General features: G+C 42.6%; 3 protein-coding genes across 8 annotated transcripts in view; 1 reads left to right on the top strand and 2 right to left on the bottom strand.

The window, feature by feature from the left end:
* evi5l (ecotropic viral integration site 5 like) overlaps positions 1-5706 on the bottom strand; it is a 31253-nt gene extending 25547 nt beyond the window's left edge. For both annotated transcript variants that reach the window (XM_086211306.1, XM_086211307.1), the window contains exon 1: positions 5322-5706. The gene's annotated coding sequence lies outside the window, so the exon portion shown is untranslated. The remainder of the gene's footprint in view (positions 1-5321) is intronic.
* A 1466-nt stretch (positions 5707-7172) lies between these two features.
* Positions 7173-12387, top strand: LOC147257393 (ATP-dependent RNA helicase DDX39A-like). 5 transcript variants are annotated; one of them, XM_086211301.1, is made up of 11 exons: positions 7208-7287; positions 7675-7719; positions 7953-8160; positions 8333-8460; positions 8706-8982; positions 9154-9272; positions 10306-10437; positions 10586-10695; positions 10881-11025; positions 11405-11552; positions 11978-12126. In XM_086211301.1, the coding sequence occupies exons 2-11, from the start codon at positions 7717-7719 to the stop codon at positions 12109-12111; spliced, it is 1404 nt and encodes a 467-aa protein (XP_086067427.1). In that variant the 5' UTR covers positions 7208-7287; positions 7675-7716; the 3' UTR covers positions 12112-12126. The 5 variants fall into 5 exon arrangements, with proteins under 5 accessions (XP_086067430.1, XP_086067426.1, XP_086067428.1 ...); XM_086211304.1 differs by lacking the exons at positions 7675-7719; positions 11978-12126 and adding an exon at positions 12169-12387 and having other exon boundaries at positions 7173-7287; XM_086211300.1 differs by lacking the exon at positions 7675-7719 and having other exon boundaries at positions 7173-7287.
* Positions 12314-19404, bottom strand: LOC147257392 (CCN family member 1-like). Its single transcript, XM_086211305.1, has 6 exons — positions 19065-19404; positions 18224-18437; positions 16698-16945; positions 16036-16168; positions 14819-15000; positions 12314-13877 (listed from the first exon to the last, which is right to left on the bottom strand). The coding sequence occupies exons 1-6, from the start codon at positions 19113-19115 to the stop codon at positions 13572-13574; spliced, it is 1134 nt and encodes a 377-aa protein (XP_086067431.1). The 5' UTR covers positions 19116-19404; the 3' UTR covers positions 12314-13571.
* Between the last annotated feature and the right edge of the window lie 2545 nt (positions 19405-21949).

The following is a 21949-nucleotide window of genomic DNA, read 5'->3' as shown; positions in this document are numbered from 1 at the left end:
ACCACTTAACATCATCTGCCTCAGTTATTCTAGAGAGGATCTGACGACATGTACTTGTGGTGCTGTGGTGGTTTCTTTATTTGTTTATCTGACAGGGACAACACACATAAAACTTAATACGGCAGAAATAGCTGGGAGCTCAATTGCATCTACTTTCCTGAGGAGAAAGTCCACAGTGCACATCATTCAAGCATAAGATTGACCATGCAGACATAATTTTAACAGCACTTCCACTATAGAATAAAAATACTAAAGTACAGTTGAGGTTTTGTATTGGGTGTCCCGGGAACTGTGTGTGGCTAACTTTTAACCCTGAGAACATCAGCTTTCAAAAAGCGTCATGTGAGACTCAGACCTGCCAGCTGCACTCTGTGGAGATGACAGAGACTTCACAGTCGCTAACTGGCTTGTATTCACGCCATGTACCGTGTGTTTTCTGGGATTCCTCCAGCAACAATTGTGACATCAAGCTTGAACGAGGAGGAGACACATTCAGGGCAATCGAAGTGACGCTGATATTTAATGTTTCCTTGACTTTGTTGCCTAAATCTACTGAGCGTATGACTCATACTTTGCCCCTCAAATTTAGTCAGAACCCCTCTCCAGATTATTCGGTTCCCCTCAACCCCCCTCTGCCAAAAAAATGTGTCCAGAAATAGCTTTACCCACAATCCATCGACTACTTTAAAGGACTACTTTTCTTTTCTTTTTTTACTTCAACTGAACGGTAAGCGCATTAGTGCTAATACAATTATATAATATTCTGAAAAAATTATTAAACAGAAACCATTCACGTATCTCACATTGGATGGATTACATGAGATGCCATTAAGGATATCTGACAGCTGCAATCTGGATGACATACTGACATTAGTTTATCTTTTAATTTAACATCTTCCAAACAGTCACCTGTTCTGATAACAACCTCCATTGATAAACAATATCAATGCATAAAAAAAAGAATTAAAATCCTCCAGGAAAAAAACCTAGAAATCTTCTGAATATGGTGGGACACTTTAAAGTTATTCCCAGAATATTCTTACCTGAAAGTAGTGGAAGATTCTTTAAAAAATATTTTAAAATGTTGGTTGAGACAACAATTTATGAATAAAATATTCAGTTTCCCGAAAACTTTGCACTTTGTCTCGGTAACCAGTAGGAATGTAATTATTGAATGATTTAACAGCCTTAAAACGTTCTTTAAATGTAAGATGAAAACATTTTCTTTGACACCATTACAACTTGAGGCTAAAATTGTGGGGACGTTACCTGCTGGATGGCAGGTGGAAAAACGTGAAACGAGATCTGTGGCCATCAGACATTCTGGCATTACCAGCTCAAGAATACTTATCTTGTTTGGAAGTAAACCTCCAAATCTAAAGAAAGTTCTGTACTGTCTATTATGAGCTGTAAAAACTTCCACCGATGGTCCGGCAATGCATGACACATCACGTTACAGTTTGATAGTGCGAAGAGGTTTTAAAAAGCTCAGTAGGAGTCTCTCTCCATGTTGCATCTGTCATTAATCATCCTCCCAGAGATTTAGCCAGTAGCAAATCATCCACTCATGCTTACTGTTTCCTACAATAACAATACTCCGACTGTACTGAGGTGAAGATTGGCAGTGTTTGTACCCTAATTAGGGATAAGCAAGGACATGTTTGCTTGCGAAATATTTCTCCTCATTGTTCAGTCAGTTTAGCAAAGGAAGCAATGTTGGGAAGGGACACAGATCCAGTTACTATTCAGACAAGAATGAATAAAGAGAAAGATGATATTCACAGAAGAGATTTTCCAAATAGGTCCAGACTGAATTCCTCTGAACCATTTAGGATGTAAATTTTTGCCACGTTGTTTGAACATTATTTGCATATTGACAGAAATCCAAAATGCAACAGCACCAAAACAAAACTGCAGCTCAGTGGAAGTAAAATCTGCAGGGCTCCAAAGATCCAGTTACAAATCTGCAGGCTACAAGAACAATAAGGTAGAGAGTGGAGTAGTGAGCCTGAACGGCAGTGGCCAGGTCATCAAGCTGCTCCCCGTTTAAATGTGTCAGCAGGGCAGATGGGAGCGCAACACTGTCCACAGGCCTGGCGCGCACCAGACCATTCAATCAGCCAACCGTCCGGCCGGCAAGAAATAATGGCACCTCAAGATTCTTCTATATCATGAAAACAGTTTCCACTGCAGTTTGTGTCGTTGCAATATAACCAATACAGGCTAACTATTTGCTCTGGGACAAGCCACTGGTAAAAGTGTGAAGCAGGAGAGTGAAAACTGGCCATGAAAAGTTAATTATTCCTGGTTTGCAGTGCATCACATAAATCATGGCAAGCCAAGAGAAAAAGGTTGGAGATAAACAGGCTCACCTTGACCTGTCCCAGGTCAGTCTGTTGGGGTGTGTGTGTCATATTTTATACCAGAGTGTATACAGTACTAGTACTTTAGGATGCTGGAATAGCATCCACAATACCCTCCTCAAAAAAAAAAATTAAGAACAGGTTATTCACCGAGTTAGTTTCTGATCTCAGAACTTGCATATCAAGTTATATCAGAATGAGGGAGCATCCATCCATCCATCCATCCATTTTCTTGCCAAAATCCTGTTGAGGGTCACAGTGGGGTGGAGCCTATACCAGCAGCCTTCAGGTGAGAGGCGGGGTTCAACCTGGATGTGTCACCAGTCCATTGCAGGACCAACACATAGAGACAGACAACCATTCACACTCACAGTCACACCTACAGTCAATTTAGAGTATCAATCAGCCTCGTCCACATTTGCACGTCTAGCATGTTAGCAAACATGAACACAGGCAAGAATTCTACTGCGGGTGAACATAATTCAGCCTCTTTTTTTGTTGAACTGTGGCATATTGTTTGAACACGTCATGTTTTTAGACCATCAGTTCATCAAATGAATCGTGACTGTTGTGCACATGTGACAGCAGCACTCCTGGTGATGACTGACAGCTCAACTGCAGGTCAGGTTTTCTAGCTGGATTTATCCACGAGCTGGAGATCTGTCCATCTCCCAGATGAGTTGGCTCCTGTCTGCTATCTGTTCTCCAACCAGATGCCGTGTAAAACAATAATACACCTGGACAGCAGTGGGTAAACATGCTGTACTGTACAGGAAGATGATATCCCTCCTCCTGTTCTCGCTGCAGGCTACAAACACACACTACACACACACATATACACACACTCAAATGGGTTTGCGCATACACAAGCACGTGTTCACAAATCTCAGATTGTTTTTTCTGGCGACACTGTCCACAGCTTGCAGGATTATTTTACCACCCTCTCACACAGATGGATGAGGCAGGGGCAGAGGAAATTGTTTGAAGGGCCGAGTGGCGTTCATACAGCCTGCAATCTTTTGTGTGTGAGTGTGTGTTTCTGTGAGATCAGATCAAGAGGATGTTTAGAGGCCGCAGTGCTTAAAACACACACACACACACACACACACACACACACACACACACACACAAGGTCACCAGGAAGTAATAATCAGATACCTGCTTCCTTAACGGTGAACTGTGCAAGATGCCTTTTTGTAACTAAAGGGAATTTCATTGATGTGCCTGAAATCAATCTGATCGTCTGTTGAACACAGATATGATGAGGCCATGACTCAGTGGTCCATGTCCTTAGTCATGGGGGTGGGGGGGTTCCAGGCATAATTACAGTCAAATAAGATCAGCCCGGGAGGGAACACTTCTATAGTGCAAGCAGTCAGCAATATCAGTAATCCTTCTACATCATCACCCAAAAACTATGTCGGTTGTCTCGTTTTTATTCCGCACGGTGGTGAAAATGATCCATACCAGCCCAAACTGGATTTAAAACCCAAATTAATCTAACCAAGAGTTGTTGTTTTTTTTTTCCATCCTAGTCCTCAAGATTGAGAGCTATTTTATTAGCAAGTTTGAATTTGTAAACATTTAAATAACAAAGTTAGTCTGGCAAATTATTACTAGGAGCACAGGCGCTCTGGTGTTGATGGAGCGTAACACAGTTTCACCTGAATGCATCTGGACATGCACACACAGCCCAGCAGGCAGACAGCTGGCCACCAACATCAGAAGATATTTGGCTAAAGGTAGGCTCTGACGTCAGATGAGCAAAAAAATAAAACTGCAAAAAATGAAAATATTGATATCAAGATTTAAATAGGCAAACTTCAATGTAAAAATGATTTTGAGCATGGTTAAGTACAAGAGAGCTTGCCAGCAAGCAAGAAGCTCCCAGTAGGGTTTCTTCTTAACATTTCAACAGATGATACCGAAGTTTTATCATCAAGATGAATTCTAAACAAATCAAACTTCAGCAGCACTTGAATACGGAGCAGAGAACTACAGACAAAGAGGGGCGACTGCAGCAGAGTCACAGTCGTGCGTTTTAGTTTATTTTGTTATCAGCAATCAGAAAAAAAAGAAAAAGAAAAAACAGATTGCGATAATCTGAAAATGCTGGATATCGGAACCGGTCGACTCCGTATACTTCCTCATGTCCAGTTGTTAACGTCCATGCAGCGTTACCAGTTTTAATCAGAATATTTTGTTGATTTTTACATCCAAATATGGTGTTTGACATCAGACCAACGGTGAATTTGAACGTCACCCTGACACTGTGAGGTGGGCCCGTCACATGCCAGACCCTCTTACCCAGCAGAAACAGCCTTTCAATACAGACGAGAGTGACTAATGTAAACCTTTGTCCTGCAGTGTCACACTTGAAGAGGCTGTTATGATCGACTGGGTTGTTTGGACCTGAGAGCTCATTATCCCGGTCAGAGCCGGCCTGCTGCTGCTGCTGCTGCTGCTGGAGGATGAGGAGGAAGAGGAGGAGGAGGATGCCTGAACAACAGGCCTGCCTGCTCTGCAGTCGGCTCATGGCTCGGCTGGATCAACATCTGTGGCCAAAATGACACATCATCTCCTCTTTGCGGCACCAAATATTCCGGCTTCTAGCAGCAACGTGATTGTGTAACGACATGAAATGAGGACGGGAAGCCAGGGAAAAATAATATGGACAAGGAACGCAACAGCATGCTGTGCTGCTTTAGCAATAAATACGGTTTCTGTGGTAATGAATAAGCGCTGCTCCGCTGGCAGGATGTACGGCGGAATTTTACACTGAGGCAGAAGGAGCGGACGGATATGAAGCCGGGGCTGTAACCCCCGGTGGTGTTTGCTCCCCGGGCCTGGTTCACATTGAATTACATGGATGATAGAATGTAACATAGGCTCGTCTTCGGGCTCCTCGCGGTAACACTGATATTCACATGTAAAATAAATGGAACCATAAACGCTCACCTGGCTTGTGTTTCCATCGTCGGAGCGGTGCGTTTGTCGTCGTCCGCCGCCCCCACCGTCGTAAACGTCAACTGTAGCAATGTTATCGGCTAATTAAAATCTTAATAGACCACCGAGGACACACACAGGGACGCCGTCCAGCGCAATGCCATCCTCCTGAAGCTCGCGCCGCGTCGCACAGCCGCTCGGGAGCCCCTGCGCACGGAGAGGCTCGAGTAAATTTCTTTTTGTAATTTTAGAGGAGACGAATCGTTCCGATGAGATCCTCCAAAATAATCATGACAGCCGTGCGATGTAGCCTGTGGCTCAGCGGGGATGAGGGCCTGCGGTGTAAACGGCAGCATCAATCATGACAAGTAAATCACTAGAATGGCTGGCGTTCAGAGCCGTCTGTAGCACGAGGAGGAACCTGCCAATCACCTTCCAGAATGAGATTTGACTGGCACGGCACGGTCCAATCAGCTGTCGGGTTTAATACAACTCTCTGGAAGGACAGGGACAACAGCCAATCACAGTGGAGCTTTATTCTGATGGAGGGCGGGGCCTGCAGGTGTCGAGCAGCGGTGTAGGTTTAAGGGATTAACAGAAGCCGATTTGAGAAACTAAATGATTAATTGACAAACGTTTGAGTTAACGGTCTCGGTCAATAAGTGGGATTGCGATTGGTCATAGTGCTGTAACTTCAAAATGGCTATTAACTATTCTACAAACACATGCGCATGCCTCCAGACACACGGATTTTAAAATTAGACAGCATCTCCTATTTTTAGCGTTGTTGCTTCTTTAAAAAAATTAAATAAATCTTAACAATCAGTTTTTTTTTAATGTCGAAGCAATGTATTAATTATTTACCGGTTGTATCACATTTAATAATTTTTCCACAACAATTTGTGATTTTGTCTCTGTGGCAATAAAGCTCAAGCTCTACTCGTAAATATGGTGTTTCTGCAGGTAACTGCTATAACATATGGTTTGGTGCTATAAAATGACAAAGTCAGATATGGTCAGGGGTATTTTGTGACGTCACACAACCAATGGCCTTACAACAGGGACTGCACTAGTATGGATGTACCATGCATGTGTCTGTTAACTGTTATATTATGGACAGATGGATATGGATACATATGAGATACATACGTATGCGTATGCACAGGTTCGAGTTCTTCTGACTGACACACTTCACACTTGCACAATAGCCTTCAGACTCAGCTTACTGATGACATTTGATTCTATGACAACCCACAAAAGAGCTATATCGATGGTTATCTGGTGGGATTTTAAATTAATTTCTAATTAAATCACTATGTGCAGTATCTTTTATGCCCAGTGCAGCCTCTGACAACGTTTTGCACAGACAGGCATGATATCAGCCAACCATGTTTAGTTTCACCCGTCATTGCTCAAATTTGCCCTCAAGTGGGCAAATTGAGTATAGTAGTTCTTCGGACTCTTGAACTTGTGTGAGGGGCAAAACGCGTAATGTGAGGATATTTTGGAACCGACAATCAAACATATTCTGATGTGATGAATTCTCCTCACAAGTCTTATCATGATTTTAACCGCAGAGTGGCGTTAACGTCTCTGACCAATCAAATCCATCGGGAGAGTAAAATGACTTGGTCGCGTCACTTCTGCGCAGACAGTGCTGCGGGGCTGATCTGTTCATGTTCAGGTAAATTACTGTAAATATGTAAAGAATGATTAACCTACGGATAAGTCCAGGAATATAATGTTTTGAAAATCCAATTATGTGCCATATATTGTAATGTTTTCTGTAATTTGTCCAATAAATAAAAAGTGGGTCGAAACAGCGTCATGATTTGCAGCAATCGATGGAAATATATGGGATTTTCGAGGTACCGTGAACGCATCATACATGTGTGCCTCACTGCGCCGTGGGGAATTGCTAGTTTGCAAGTCATATCAATTGCCGTCGGTTGAACGTAGGTACTGTAGTTTAAGCAAGGTAATTTTGCAGTGTTCTCGAAGCTTGTGTACTGAAGTCGCAAACGTATCGACATAGTTAACCTTTGTTGAGTGGGTGGATATTTCGAGTATTCTGTCGCTCTAAAGTTTGGCTCGTGACTGTTGCTTTGGAAGCTAACATGCTAACGCATAGCCGGACAACGTTAATTTCGTTTTGTTTCTGATAGCTGCTCCTGTAATTTCTCCCGCAGTAGCGAGTCTATAGAGTTCGTTGTCTTGAAATAAATCATATCTAGCTGTGCTATAGCATAAAAGCAGACTGAATTAATTCACGATGTGAGCCGTGTAATTCATTGGTGCTAGCTTGCTAACTAGCAGGTGTGAATGAAGGTTTGGAAAGTCAATGAATGTTACGGGTCCCACCCAGGATTGCTGTCACGCTGAGTCCACGTATTTGCAACGGTCTTAAATGGTACGTCAGTACGTGCTAAACTGGTTGTAGTTGTACGTTAGTAGATTAAGAATAATACACTCCAGCAGTGAGTGTATGCGATTTTAGCATTTTTTTTAATGCATGAAAGTTATTTCGAGCTACAGGCATTTAATGTGACAAGTCATGTCTATTGAGAACTGAGGGGATTATTGACTCTATCTCTAAATCGCTAATGTGGATCAGTTCACCTGATTCCCGTGCTTTCCTCCCAGATGGCTGAGACTGACGTCGATAATGAACTTCTGGACTACGAAGAGGATGAGGAGCCCCAGGGAGGCCTTGAGAGTTCAGCCCCTGGAATCAAGAAGGAGGTGAAGGGGTCCTATGTGTCCATCCACAGCTCCGGTTTCAGAGATTTTCTCCTCAAACCAGAGCTGCTCCGGGCCATTGTCGACTGTGGGTTTGAGCACCCCTCTGAAGGTGAATAGAAGTTTGGACGTCTTTAATGTTCGTGATAAAATCCAACACCTATAAGTCCAAATAAACTGCAGTTTGAATGGTTTGAGAAAGCTTCAACCTCAAAGTGCCATCATTTAAACCTTAGAAAAATCAGGACATTTAAGCCTTCAATATCTATTTATTGTGTTTTCAGTCCAGCATGAGTGCATTCCTCAAGCTATCCTGGGCATGGACATCCTCTGTCAGGCCAAGTCTGGTATGGGTAAGACAGCGGTCTTTGTACTGGCCACCCTGCAGCAGATTGAACCAGTTGATGGTCAGGTGAGTAAATTATTAATGTTGATTTCATCAAGTCACAATCCCCTCTTGTATGCTGAAGTGTTTTTTTACGTTGCTGTCAGATGTTGTCATTTTTAAGACTCTTTTCTAACTCATCTTACATTTTTTTATATTATTGGAAAATTAAATGAAATTAAGGGTTGATTAAACATGTGACCGTGCATGACAAAGTACCACTTAGAGTAAGCAGTTACAGAAACTTCATGACCTTCTTCTCTTTCCCCCAGGTATCAGTTCTTGTGATGTGCCACACTCGTGAGTTGGCCTTCCAGATCAGCAAAGAGTACGAGCGCTTCTCCAAGTACATGCCCAGTGTCAAAGTGTCTGTGTTCTTTGGTGGCATGGCCATCAAGAAAGATGAGGAAGTCCTGAAGAAAAACTGCCCTCACATTGTGGTAGGAACTCCAGGTCGTACCTTGGCTCTCATCCGCAGCAAGAACCTCAGTGTGAAGAACATAAAACACTTTGTGCTGGACGAGTGCGATAAGATGCTTGAGCAGTTAGGTGAGTTAAGGGAAAGGTCCTTATATTAGAATCAGGTACTTCTCAAGGAGTGTGGTTGGTCTGTAAGACAGTCCATGTTATTAACAAGCTTGAAGTTGTTTCTCCTTTTTTTGTGTATGAAAGAGGGCTGAAAATGCAAGTAATGGAGTACTGTTCATGTTGTTCTTACAGACATGAGGCGTGACGTCCAGGAAATCTTCCAACTGACACCCCATGAGAAGCAGGTTATGATGTTCAGTGCAACACTAGGCAAGGAGATCCGCCCGGTTTGCCGCAAGTTCATGCAGGATGTGAGTTTTTAAGATCTGCTGATGACATGCAAAATATGATTTAATACAAATATTAATAATAATATTACATATAACAAATATTACATATTTTTAGAAGCGAGAGAGAGGGAGGAATGGAAAAGCAAGGCCTAGATGCAAGCAATTTAATAAGTGTGGTGGTAGTGATGGGGCTGTTTGAAGGGAGCTGGATCTTGAGGAGCTGGTATTTCCGGAAGAACATCATTCATTAAAAAACTAGCCTCGTCTTGGGAGGATGAAAGCTTGCTTACGGATGGGCTCAATGCTTGACTTCTGCCTGCCACTCCTCATCAGAATGCCGCTTCATTTGCATTTGATAGGCACAAGTAACAGGAGTAATTCCCCTTCCTGTGTAGGTGTGCTCAATAGCCTCTGGTCCTGGTTACAAAGCAGCTGTAGCCTGCTCTCTGCTCACTGTGTGTGCATGAGGGATTTGGATTTTCAGGGCAGGTAGTGATATTTGAAGCTAAATGAAAAGAATACAAAGCAGGAAGCAGGTGCCATCGTCTTTACCAGAGAGCCATCCAGAAGAATCAGCTTGTGAATATAGCATTACTATTCAGTGCACACAGTCAAGTCCCTCTAGCTTTGCCCACTTGTGGCTGTCAGTGTCATAAGTGGCCATTTCAGAGGGCGAAAGTGATCCTCCTCAGCAGATGTTGCTCGGTCAGGACTGTTCCTAAACCTGACATTGCTTCAGCAGGGGAGAACAGACACGGTTTCACAGTCAAACGTGTAAATTGATGTGATCGAATGTTGCAGAGATGTCACCTGTAGAGCTCAGAAAGACAGGAACCACAGATACTTGTCTGAACTAGAACTGGGTTGCTGAGGTTTTTTCATCATTATCTCTTGTTTGTGTGCTTGTTGTAATCTAACTTGTTTCTGATGTACTCTGCAGAGGTGTGTGTGTGTGTGTGTGTGTGTGTGTGTGTGTGTGTGTGTGTGTGTCATGCACACACACACATGAAGTTCACATGAGATAAATATGTATTTCTTTCTCTTGTTTTTGTAGCCTATGGAGGTGTTTGTGGATGATGAGACCAAGCTGACACTCCACGGCTTACAGCAGTATTACTGCAAGTTGAAGGATAGTGAGAAGAACCGAAAGCTCTTTGACCTGCTTGACGTGCTTGAGTTCAACCAGGTATAGTTGGTAGTAATACGACAACATTTTGCCCGTAACCCTAAAAGTTTAACAGCTTTGTCCTTGATGGGGGAGATGTATATGTTGGTTTTATTTAGTTCATATCTCATTTCTTTGCAAAACTTAACTGGATTGTTTTGGTTTTTAGGTGGTGATCTTTGTGAAGTCGGTGCATCGCTGCGTGGCGCTGTCCCAGCTGTTGGTGGAGCAGAACTTCCCTGCCATTGCCATCCACAGGGGTATGACACAGGAGGAGAGGTAAGTGCTGCATCAATAATCTATTAGCACTGGAATGATAAGCAGCACACTGGATTCTGTGTATAATGAATTACTTTAACGTTAATATTTAATTTGGACATTGGCATCACTCCCAACTGGTTGCTGTCTAGGTAGGTACCATTTTTTAGCATATTATCTTACTGTCGTGGTTCTGAATGTTGCAGGTTATCCCGCTACCAGCAGTTCAAAGACTTCCAGCGACGGATACTGGTAGCAACCAACCTGTTTGGCCGAGGCATGGACATTGAGCGAGTCAACATTGTCTTCAACTACGACATGCCAGAGGATTCTGACACATACCTTCACAGAGTCAGTCCAGCCACAGCTATAATAGAAATATTACCACAGTATATTAGAGCGCTCTCTGTATCATTTTCATTTGCAAACAAAAAAGAGTGTGGGTGTGTGTGAGTGTATGTGTGTACTTCATGGTCTCTTAAAACACAGACTGGGCTACTTGTGTATGATACACAGTATGTTGCGTGATATATGGGGTCTGTAGCTTATGCACTGCCTGCCTTAGTCTTTGTAATTAATTATGTATTGCAGCTGAATGTGACAGCATGGTGTCCAAGACAAATTTCCCTTTGTGGACCATAAAGTGTATTTCAGTTCATTTCACTTCAGTGTGGACTGTAACTTAACCAAATACTTCCTTGTGTATCTAATGACCTTGTCCGACCCCCAGGTGGCCCGTGCTGGCAGGTTCGGAACCAAAGGCTTGGCTGTCACCTTTGTTTCGGATGAGATGGATGCCAAGACCCTGAATGAGGTCCAAGACCGTTTTGAGGTCAACGTAGCCGAGCTACCAGATGAGATTGATATCTCGTCTTACAGTAAGTTCTCTTTTTGCTCTCAGCTGCCCAACACTCTGCAAGGTGATGCCTGTTTTCAGTAAGAGTTTGTTTATATCCTGGCCATTAACAGGCTTGTGCTCAGGAAGTCAGAAATAGATAAGCAGATCTGTAATTGCTGAGACATCTCAGTGAGGCGGAATACCCAGAAACAGCCAGAGAAGACAACCCTGCAGTGTTAGGGACCTGGTGAACATGACAAGATATCATTGAACGATGACGAGCGATACTGCTGGAAACGAAATCTGAGTTTAAGCTGGTTAAAACATGAAAGATGTGACCGGACAATGAGACGTATTATAGATAAACAAAATACCGGCATTCGGATAATAGATGTTCTGCTCACTTCATTGTTGTGCCCTCAATAAACGGGGATCTGTTCTCTCTGAGTGTCAGTATCCTGTTAGTTATAGACTTCCTTGCACTTGAAGATTTTGGACTTGTGGTCACCTCTCCTGTTTATTTTCCAATATTATATCCATCACATTTTACTTGCAGGTGGGTTGACAAAATACGCCTCGTTAAACCAAGCATAATATGATTTTTTTTTTTAAATGTTCAATAATTCACTATCTTACGAATCTGTCCTCTGTTGCAGTTGAACAGTCCAGATGAGTCTGAAGAGTTTTTCCTGAGACGTTGGCATGTGACCCCTTTGTGAATCCATATTTTGATGAAGGGACAAAAATTCCTCATTTATTTTATAGTTCCCAGTTCATAATTTTTTTTTAAAAATCCTGTCTTTTCCTGTTTTAGTGTTCTTGTTCAATCCATGGATATATTGTTTTGCTTTAAAGAAATAAACTTTTATACCTTATTGTATAATCGCTTTGGATTTATTTGTGCACATTATTTTTAAACCTTTTTATCAGATGTTTTGAACTAAAATATACAGTATTGTTTCTGACTGTAGGTAACTGTCCTCACAAGCAGAGGGCGCTATCACCACAGTGATAAAGACATAGCAACCGTTTCCCCAAACAGAGGGTCGCCTTCAACTCACTTCCAAGAAGGATCATTTGAAACTGTGCGAGTTGAGTTAAACTAAAACATGATACTTGAGGGGAGCAGCCATTTTTATCCCATGCGCAGACCAAAAGAAACCCTGTGACACCCGTAACGTAGCATATTAAAAGTATAAAAATGTGACAATACAGTTTTGGATCAAAAATAAATTGTATTTAGAGAATACAGTGTCATCCAAAATAAAATCTCAAGAAATAAAGGTCCATTTCTTTAGCTGCAATTGAGACACAAAACAAACCAGATCGTTGGCATTGGTCCAGTCCTCACTGAACGTCTGTTCTCCAGGTACTGTTGCTTATCAGTTCACGTCTTCAGTTATAGGACAACAATGTCAGGTACTGCTGAAATAACAGATGGCTTCTCGTATCAGCACGTCAAAAACCTGAGAACAGTCCGTGCTTACGTTCGTGAGCAGCTGTCCTGATTTGCAATGTAAATTAAAAAAAAGAAAATGTCCGGTTTTTGCAGTATATTCTTGAATTGCCAGCAATAAATCTTTCAAAAGTTGTTCTTTTTCTGGTCTGTTAGAAAGTCATCACAGTGAACTGTGGGATACGGGTTCATAAGCAGCCCTGTATGAGGCCTACAGGTGCTGTGGAAGTTGCAGCTCAGTGCTGAACAAAGTGCTTTGTTGCTCTCTAATTGTTCCTCCTCTCGGGAGGATCTCTCAAAATATCCTTCACATCTGAACCAGCAAGTGAAGGAGGTCCTGGGGTGCTTCAGGGCTCTAATTAAAGTCCCACGTCTGTTTGAACAAGAGCAGGTATGTGCACAATCTGCTCGGGCCACACACACATTACAATAAGGGTTGCCGTTATGACCGAGAATAAAACCCATGCGGCCCTTCCTGCCTGACAGGTGGCTGTCTGTGGTCTTCACTCACTTGGAGCCAGATGAGAACAAAAATGGCTCCTCGTCATGAAGCGTCTTCCTTCAGCAAGAAAGTTAACAATAAAACATAAAAGCTTCTCAGTACTAGTCTATGAATTTGTGTGTGTCTCCGTACATCCAGTGCTGTGGAGGGAGGGCCACTTCATTGAGGAGGCCACAGTCTTCATTGCATTTACATGACTGGATGAACATGGCTGACTTCTGGAAGCGTTCACCATCCGGGCAAACAAAGGTCACGGCTACAGTGCGTGTGCGGCGTGGTGAGCAGCACCGTCCGTCTGTGCACACACCGCAGTAGTTGGGTCGGAAGTGGCGTACACTCATGCATTCCCCGTAGGACAGGTGGATGGGTTCCGGAGCTTTCTGGGTGGGGGAGCACTTCTTTCCTCTCTGTGATTGGATGAGAAGAGAATGATGTCATATTCTGAACAAAGACTGGAGTTTACTTTCCCGACTGGCTTCAAATTCTCAAAACAAGTCACATGATGATTTTCTTCATTAAAAGAAATCAGATAAGCCTCGACTTTGATCCAAATCTCCTTTCATATTACAGCAGATTTAAGCTGCTTTTGGTCTCAAACTCGTTCGTTTCACATTAAGAGACCCAGACTTCAGCTTCTCCTGCCAAAACAGCCATTCAGAGCGAGAAATTCTTTTTAGATTTAAGTGTCGAATTTTAAGATTACACATTTGTTTAACGTTTTGAGTGCACACTTATGTTAAACACACCTGCGATTGTTCTTGGCACCGGCGCTTTACCGAGCAGAGAGCAAATCGCTCCTGGTGTAAGTCCAACACTGAGAATTAATATAGACACACCACATCCCTGCGCTCTGAGTACACAGACGGGGCCTAGCTATGGACAGTTGCTTGGCAGGAATGCCGGGGGTGGGGGACTATATTTAAAAAGGCGCCTGCTTGCCACCAAAACACTGCTGAGTAAATCAGCGCAGCCCAGTTCCCACTGCATGTAGAGATTCCCAAAAGTGCTGCTAAGATAATATCTGTTCTTAAGCTTAGATAAAGATGGCTTTAGCGCTCAGAGCATATTTGCTTTGTGCTGGAACTTTTTTTTTTTTTTTTTTGTAGCTCTGATGGGATGTTTTCAGTTGAGGGATGGCAACAAGAAAGCGGTGTAAAAACAGCAGGGTATTGCTTAGCCCCTGAAGTTAGACATGCACAGATAAGAGGTGAGATAATTCCTTATTGGTAGGCCTTATCACAAGGTGTTTAGGTTTCTCTGGCTGAGCGATAAGAGCTGATAAGAGGCTGCTGGTAATATTTGACCTATGCTCTCTGTCTGTCTCCAAGACAAGTTCATTCTGCTTCACCTTGGCTGGAACAGTCAGGCCTTGGCACGGCCGGACGGTGCACAGCCTCGTCTCTCGCTCCAGCTTGCACTGAGGGTTCTTATTGGTGATACGAGACGAGACGCCCATCCCACAGCTTCGAGAGCACTGGGACCAGTCAGTGGTCTGGACCGGACATTTTTTCTCCTTAAGGTGGTTCCACACTGAGTTGAATAGTAAAGGAGAGATTTCATTTAGAGCAATGCCGGAGGAATGAAGGGCCTTGAGGTGATTAATATCAGGGCTGCATACAAGTAATAACCTCCAGATGGAAGGGAAGGTGCTTGTTTGGTGCAGACTGCAGCAACATGACATCCTCATTTTTTATGTTTTCTCAGTGAAAACTCCATTACCACAAAAATGACAAGTCATATCGTAATATCTGACAAAATAATCAGCATATCATTCAGCATAGGGTAGAAAAACATACATTAAGTTTTCATCTGATATTTTTCTTTTCCATGGGAGCTTTTGAATCACTTTTCCTATTCAGACATTGAAAAAGAATTCAAATGTCTCAGAATGAATAATCAACCTGGCGCTATTTGTAGTCCGTCACCATGAGTCACGAATAGTTGTGTTTGGATAGTCACAGCCTAAAAGAGTTGGGGAGAACTAAATTAAGACTTTATGAGAAGACTTTTACTCAAGAAAAGTGACCGCATTGCATCTGTTTTAACCTCCTGACACCGACTCCCCGACTCCTGTTTGAAATTAAATTTTGAGATTTTACTGTTGACTTTTAAAGCTCTACTTGGCCTCTCTCTACTATTATATGACCTCTTAAAAGAATACAAGCAAGCATGTGTCCTTTTTCTTATTTTCTTAATACGTTTGTTGTTCAACGACTTTCCTTTTGTAAGTTTGATCGCCTTGAAATGTGACGTTGGATCACGTTGTTTTTATGATCTGTTTCTTCTGAATTTGCTGACTTGTACGACACACTTTACGTCACTTGTTTCGAAAAGCGCTACAATAAAGGTTCTTATTGTCATCATATTCCTTTCACATATTAGCTTCACATGCAGCGGTATTTTAATAATTTTGTCCCAAAATCTGTAAAAGGTCTAAACAACACATCTAGAGTGGACAGGGAAAATACTCATATGGAAAAGTTGAATCAGAGAGTCATACTAAAAAAAATAAAATAAAATAAATTAAAAAAAACAACAAAGAAAACCCCTAATTTTTTTCCTTACCGGGCAGGTGTTTGTAGCCCTGTTCCCCCTCCCAACCATATGACCTGACATCTATAAGCTGGTTGGTCAGCTCATTCTCAGACAGGTGATGGTGCTGCACTCTGGGCTGCTGCTGTTGGCGCTGCGAGGGCATCTGCGATAAGACGGAAGATAAGTCGAACATTTGTTTCACACAGATTATCTCCATGGAGACCTGATTATCAAGCTGTTACCTAAGAGAGATTGTCATCTGTACATGCATGAATCTTTGCAGGCTATAAAAAACATACAGTTTCTGGAGACGTGAGAGCAAGTGGGGTCTTGTCATACTGAAAGAGGAACACTGAAAAAACAAAATGACCAAAAAAAAAAAACGCTGCTCTGCAAAAACAAGTTCCTTTTACTGATGAACTTAAAATATTGGGTTCAATGCCTCCGAGAAAATCAGATGATGCCACTCTTGTTGGGCTTGTGTTGTTTTATTCCAAACATAATATGGTGTAGAGTTGAAATATCCCAGTTTAGATTTAATGAGGAGTTGCTGCATTCATTCGTTTGACGTGACAATAAATATATTTAGTCTTGGTCGAAATCTCGAGGCAAGCAAATTCCTGCATAAAACATGTTTGAGCCAATTTTATTGCTACAGGCTGTCTTTGTCATTACATCAAAAACAAACAAACCTGGTGTTTAGGTGGGAGGTGCCAGGTGCCTTTATGGCAGTCCACACTGAAGCAGCACTGCCCTGAGATCCTGACCAGCCGTGGGTAGGGGCAGGATGGCGAGGCCGGTGGCAGCTTGTTATTACAGAGGGGAGCACAGCCGACGGCACCATCGATGCAGGTGCACTGGTGTTTACAGCCGGCGCGGAAGCTCTCGCCATTCTGGTAGATCCTGCCACTGTACTCACAGGTGCGTCCCTCAGATTTAGCTGGAAAGCAAAGATGAGTGGAGGAGACACATCTTAATAAAACATTAAATAATGTGAAATGAATATCTCCTGGTACTCCTGTGCTCGGGCCCTGACTAAAGCGAGAGGCAGAGATGAGCCGCCCTCACCCCCTCACTCCCCTGTCCACACTGGAATATGTAGCTGCTCCGTAGAGCGAGAAGGTGATAAAACCCAATATATTTGGATCTTGCATGAAGGAGGAGACTAACGCACGCACTGTGATACAATACATTACATCTGTAATCCACTAGGTGACGCTGGAGAACACATACTTACTAATATATCGTGTCTCTGCACATTACTTGAGGAGGGAAAATTTGCGGTGGATTAATGTTTCGTTACATCGGGTTTACTTCCTGTAAACAGAAGGTGGCATTGTGACTTAAATTCAGCCTGTAGATGTTTTCAAGCCAGGACATAAATCAAGTGTGTGAAGTTTAGAATACATCTAAACCTATTCTATGAAAAAAAATATCAAAATTAGCTGCTTCACCATGGCTATTTAACACCCTCACAGTGACGCATCATCAAGATATCAAGGTGAATATGACCAAATGAAAGATGTGTCTGGCTGACCCACCAGGAAAAGGTAATGAATTCCTGTTTCCACTAGATGGCACTATGACTAATCTGCCCCAAAATGTGGCTCTTCATTGGCTCATTCCGCACACCTCCATCTAGTTTGATGAAAGTCAGTCTCAAAGTTTTTGGGAATTCCTGCTAATAGCCTGACAAACACCACAAACCGGACATCTTTGGCAGTGCTAACAAGGACATTCAGGGGACAAACCATGAGTCAGAGTCTGGAGGACGCGTCTTGAAGCTTTTTCTGACATGTGACGAGAGGGGTTTCACCTCGTAACCCTGACATGTAACAGCATTTCATGATCCCTGTTGAGCAGATGCTTAATAACTCCGCACTGTAACAGTACACACAACTTTGATCGAAATGTCAATGGAAATATGGAGACAGGAAGTGTCAGACTCCTTGTCTCCCAAGCACGGAAGAACCAGCTATTCATAGTCTCTGGCAGCACTGGTGTGGTGCACATGCAAATGTATTTTTATCTCTGAAACCTTGCTGTCATAAAACGTCTACTACCCATTAAATACCCCTTGTCCCGCTCTCATATGCGAGGTTGCTTCTGGTTGCTTTATTGGTTGCTAGGGTGAATTCATATCTATGATATATTGCTTTTTTGTTCACAAATCTTAAATAGAGGAGCAAAGCAGAAGTTATTTCCCCTCCTCCCTCACCTCGACAGATGCCTGAGGCCATGGTCACATCATTGCCATAATTACACTCCAGCCCTTTGTGGTGGTCGCAAGGCTGCGTGGGACTGCAGTCCTGGTTAAGCTGTGCAGCACACACCTTACAGCACCCACATCCATCTGGGACAGCGCTAACCCCTGGAGGGCAAAACAGGGGCTCTGCCAGGCACTCGCACACTGCTGGGCAGCTCGCCATCACCTGGAGAAAGAGAAAAAGAGCGATAATGATATAAGACAGGAAAATTCTCCAAGAAAAAAAAATTAAATTCATCACCTTGCCCATCACTGAGTAGCTCTTCTCTGCCAAACTTCTTTTAACGGGAATACGTGCACAATAACCAGATGGCAACTAAGACAAGCTCAGGTTTCCAACAACTTCAAAGTGTGAGGAAGAGATTATCGTATTCCTCAGGGTTTGTGATTGATTTTGAATGCTTCTACAGACAAAGAGTGCAGCATGCCTCTACAGTGAGTCAAGTTAAGTGCCGGCCAGCCATCCCTGAGCGTCTAGACAGCTCAGTGTTTGTACCCAGCCCTCTGCTGGCTCACGATGAGAGTCATAGCTTAGCACTAGAGTCAACTTGTTCCAGTGTGTTGGAAAGTCACTGTGCCCTTAAAAAGTAGACATGAGTAGACATGCTGCTGGTTACCAGGAAAAACATCAGAGGAATTGAATTCATTATTCTAAGCAGGAATGTGATGGAGTGAACTCTACTGTATATTAAAGGACACGTGGACTTGATTCTATTTAGCTGCTATTTTCTATTATTACGACTCATTTGACTCAGTCGTGTAATTCTGTAAGTGGGCTTGGATATTTTCTTACCTGTGAGATGACGGCGGTTGTCAGTACCATCAGGTAGATCAGGCATGCCATGTTGAAAGGAAGACAAGTTTTACAAAAATAAAATAAAATCGTATTTTTAAGCTATAACCCACTGAAAAATCTTCTGAACAATAGTTGGTCTTAAATAGTCACACTCCTTTCATGCCTTTGTCCTGCTGTTTCTACCAGGAGATCTGTCTTAACTCCAATTTATACCCACTGTTGAGCCTTTGACAGATCCCGCCCATCTCCTCTCCTCTAACCAATCAGCATGAAGAAAAGATCCCATGCATTCCAAATGGGCGTAACCTTGGGTGCGCTGAGCTGCCCGATTGGTGGGCTGTTTTGCACTGAATGCAGCCATTCATAAAAACTGCAAGGGCCGCTCTGTATTTATTTTATGGGTTAAAAATTAAGACTTTAGTGGCTCTTTCAAGTCGGGCACATTCCTGCTTTTGTGGCCGCCACTCTCCGCACTCCACACTAAGTAAATATATTCAGCTGGACCAGACGGTGTGGTTACATTAATAAGACCTCCACCTTTGGGGAAAAAAAAAAAGAAGAGGGAAGGAATTCCCTGCTCTTTCAGGCCAATGCCAAGACAGAAAATTAAAGTGGAGTGTATTAAGCAAATAGCAAGTTAATAGCAGTTGACATTGAGAGTTAACACACCCCTCGAGGTCTTAGTCCATGACAGTCTGCAGAGGAAATGTGTTTTTTATGTGTTCCATGGTTTTTAAAGGTGCTCTTTGCTTGTTTTTCTCTAATGCTTCATCTTGAATTCAGGTGTGCTGGCCTTTTCTGTCTATTATTTCAAACCACACGGCGCTGACATGGTAGCGATGAGGATATGATCACTTGGAAAGAATGGAGGGCGAAAGCGGGATTATTGTTTTAAGGGCAGCTCATATGAAGGTTGGCCTCGTCCTCGGCTGTCTTTCTTTTCAACCGCAGGTTTCCAGCCACACCTGCCCCAACACACAGGACTCCTTTGATGAGAGAAATGTGATAGGCAGACTGTTGAAAGTCAGGCTCCAGCTATGAATGTTCATGTATGCTCACAAAGTCCTGGTTTAGACTTACAAATGCTGAGCGTGTCGTAGGATTTTGTACACTGGGCTGGGTTTGATTTTAAGATGCTGGGAAGTCTATGCGCCGGTAAATGACAAATCTCACTCAGATGGTATGAATCAGTAGAATAAACCTCATTCAGTTTCAAGACTGAAAGATTTTTGTTTTTTTGTTTCACCCAACAGACATAAACAGCCTAACCCTCTCTGGTCCGATGAAATAGTGCTCCATAAGTCACACACTCATATCAGGTGTTAACTACCACTGTTTAGATGTTACCGTTGTTTACTGGATATCTTTTTTTCTTCTTCTTTTTTTTTTTTGTGCCTATTTGCTCGTCATCATGTGCTTTGATTACATTCTAAACAAACTGGTTTGACACTTAACTGCATTCTGCCTTTTTTGGGCAACTCCCTATGAACAGAATTGGAACGAATTTCTTTTTGTTTTTTGGCCTTCATGTATAATTAATTTGAGTGCAGATAAACACCGTCTTCCTCCTCCCCAATCAGGTTGCGTAATGTGTTTCATTTTAAGAGTTTACAATACTCTTGAGGTAGCGTACAGTTTCACAGACAATGACTATATCTGCAGTGTCCAAAAAATAAACACACGCGTCCTCGGGGTCTGAGAAGTGAAGCCAACGCTGAAGTGCATTAAATAGTCAGTAGTTGCAGTGGTCAGCAGGGGGCGACACTGGTTGAAAAGGGAATTCAGATTGTTTGGAACTGAATCTGTTCGCGGTCGGTATGATGTTCAGTTGGATATGTGATATCATCCAACTTCATATGCGGATTTTTTGAGAAAAACTCGGTTGGGTACTAGAACCAAGTAGTTCTGCCCCACGGGGTGTTGATAATCTTTTCATTGCACAGGCTTTGAGTCGGATGGACCGTCGAAATATATTCGTACAAAATTCAGGCAAGAAAGTAAGGATGTATATGTTGTTTGAAGTGTTTTCTGTTTTGTTAAATACAGACAATATCACATCTAGAGGGTATGACAACTTTTCTGCCGTGTACCTCGGTGTGAACAGTCACCGGACAATGACACACTGATGATTATTGTTTTAGTCAGTGTGCATACACACACTAGTGTGAGCAAGAGGTAAGTTATTCCGAACAGTCAATGAGAAAACGACCCTTCCTCTCACTTGATTTATAAGCACAGTTCACTCAAAGTTTGAGGTCCTTTTCAACGCGGCTTGAAGTTCATTATGCGAATTATGTTTCGAGTAAAAGAGATTATAAAACAGGATGTTGTTGTTTTTCAGATGTTGCCCTGCCTTTCCTCTTAGAATTTTAAACCTTTTGCAGCATTTTTCACTTCATTAAAAGTTAAACGCTGCTTTAATTGTTTGATCGCCTTAAAAGTGGCCTGATCAGTGGGTGCTTGCATCTCAATCAGGAGCGCACTGAAGCTGAATTGCTAAAACGCCCAGCTGTCTAAAAAAAATGCTGAACTATTTTAAACACAGGTAGCCTTATAAGCTGAGGAAGAACTCCTCCCGAGTTACACAAAAGATGGTTCAACTGGCAATAAAATCCGTCAAAAGTTAGAGTGGCCATAAATCTTTGTAAAGCTCTTGAACCAACCAGTGTTCAGCCAATATTTTCCTTCCTCAAATCTACTTTGGTATAAAAGAAATCAAACTGTCTGGTGCTCTTTTACCAGCAACATTCATCACTGCTCTGCAGCTACCTGTCTGACTGGTGTTTCCCTGAAAAACACATTAGAGGTGGCCGACCGGAGTCATGACTCCCCATTTAAAAAAGGAAACCACCGCAGGAAGCTGTCAGTCATTGCTCTAACAG

This window comes from Aulostomus chinensis, chromosome 8 (genome assembly GCF_037954235.1).
Source record: "Aulostomus chinensis isolate RoL2024-O1b breed Wild chromosome 8, RoL_Achi_v1.0, whole genome shotgun sequence".
Taxonomy (NCBI): domain Eukaryota; kingdom Metazoa; phylum Chordata; class Actinopteri; order Syngnathiformes; family Aulostomidae; genus Aulostomus; species Aulostomus chinensis.
Note: the sequence above shows the minus strand (reverse complement) of the source record. Positions and strands in the feature narration are given on the sequence as shown.

Coding starts and splice junctions, on each gene's coding strand:
- LOC147257392 (XM_086211305.1), bottom strand. CDS start 19,115: ATGGCATGCCTGATCTACCTGATGGTACTGACAACCGCCGTCATCTCA. Junction 18,438..19,064: donor CAACCGCCGTCATCTCACAG/GTAAGAAAATAT, acceptor CTCTTTCTCCAG/GTGATGGCGAGCTGCCCAGC. Junction 16,946..18,223: donor GGCCTCAGGCATCTGTCGAG/GTGAGGGAGGAG, acceptor TTTGCTTTCCAG/CTAAATCTGAGGGACGCACC.
- LOC147257393 (XM_086211300.1), top strand. CDS start 7,198: ATGTGTGCCTCACTGCGCCGTGGGGAATTGCTAGTTTGCAAGTCATAT. Junction 8,461..8,705: donor TTGAACCAGTTGATGGTCAG/GTGAGTAAATTA, acceptor TCTTTCCCCCAG/GTATCAGTTCTTGTGATGTG. Junction 10,696..10,880: donor GGTATGACACAGGAGGAGAG/GTAAGTGCTGCA, acceptor TGAATGTTGCAG/GTTATCCCGCTACCAGCAGT.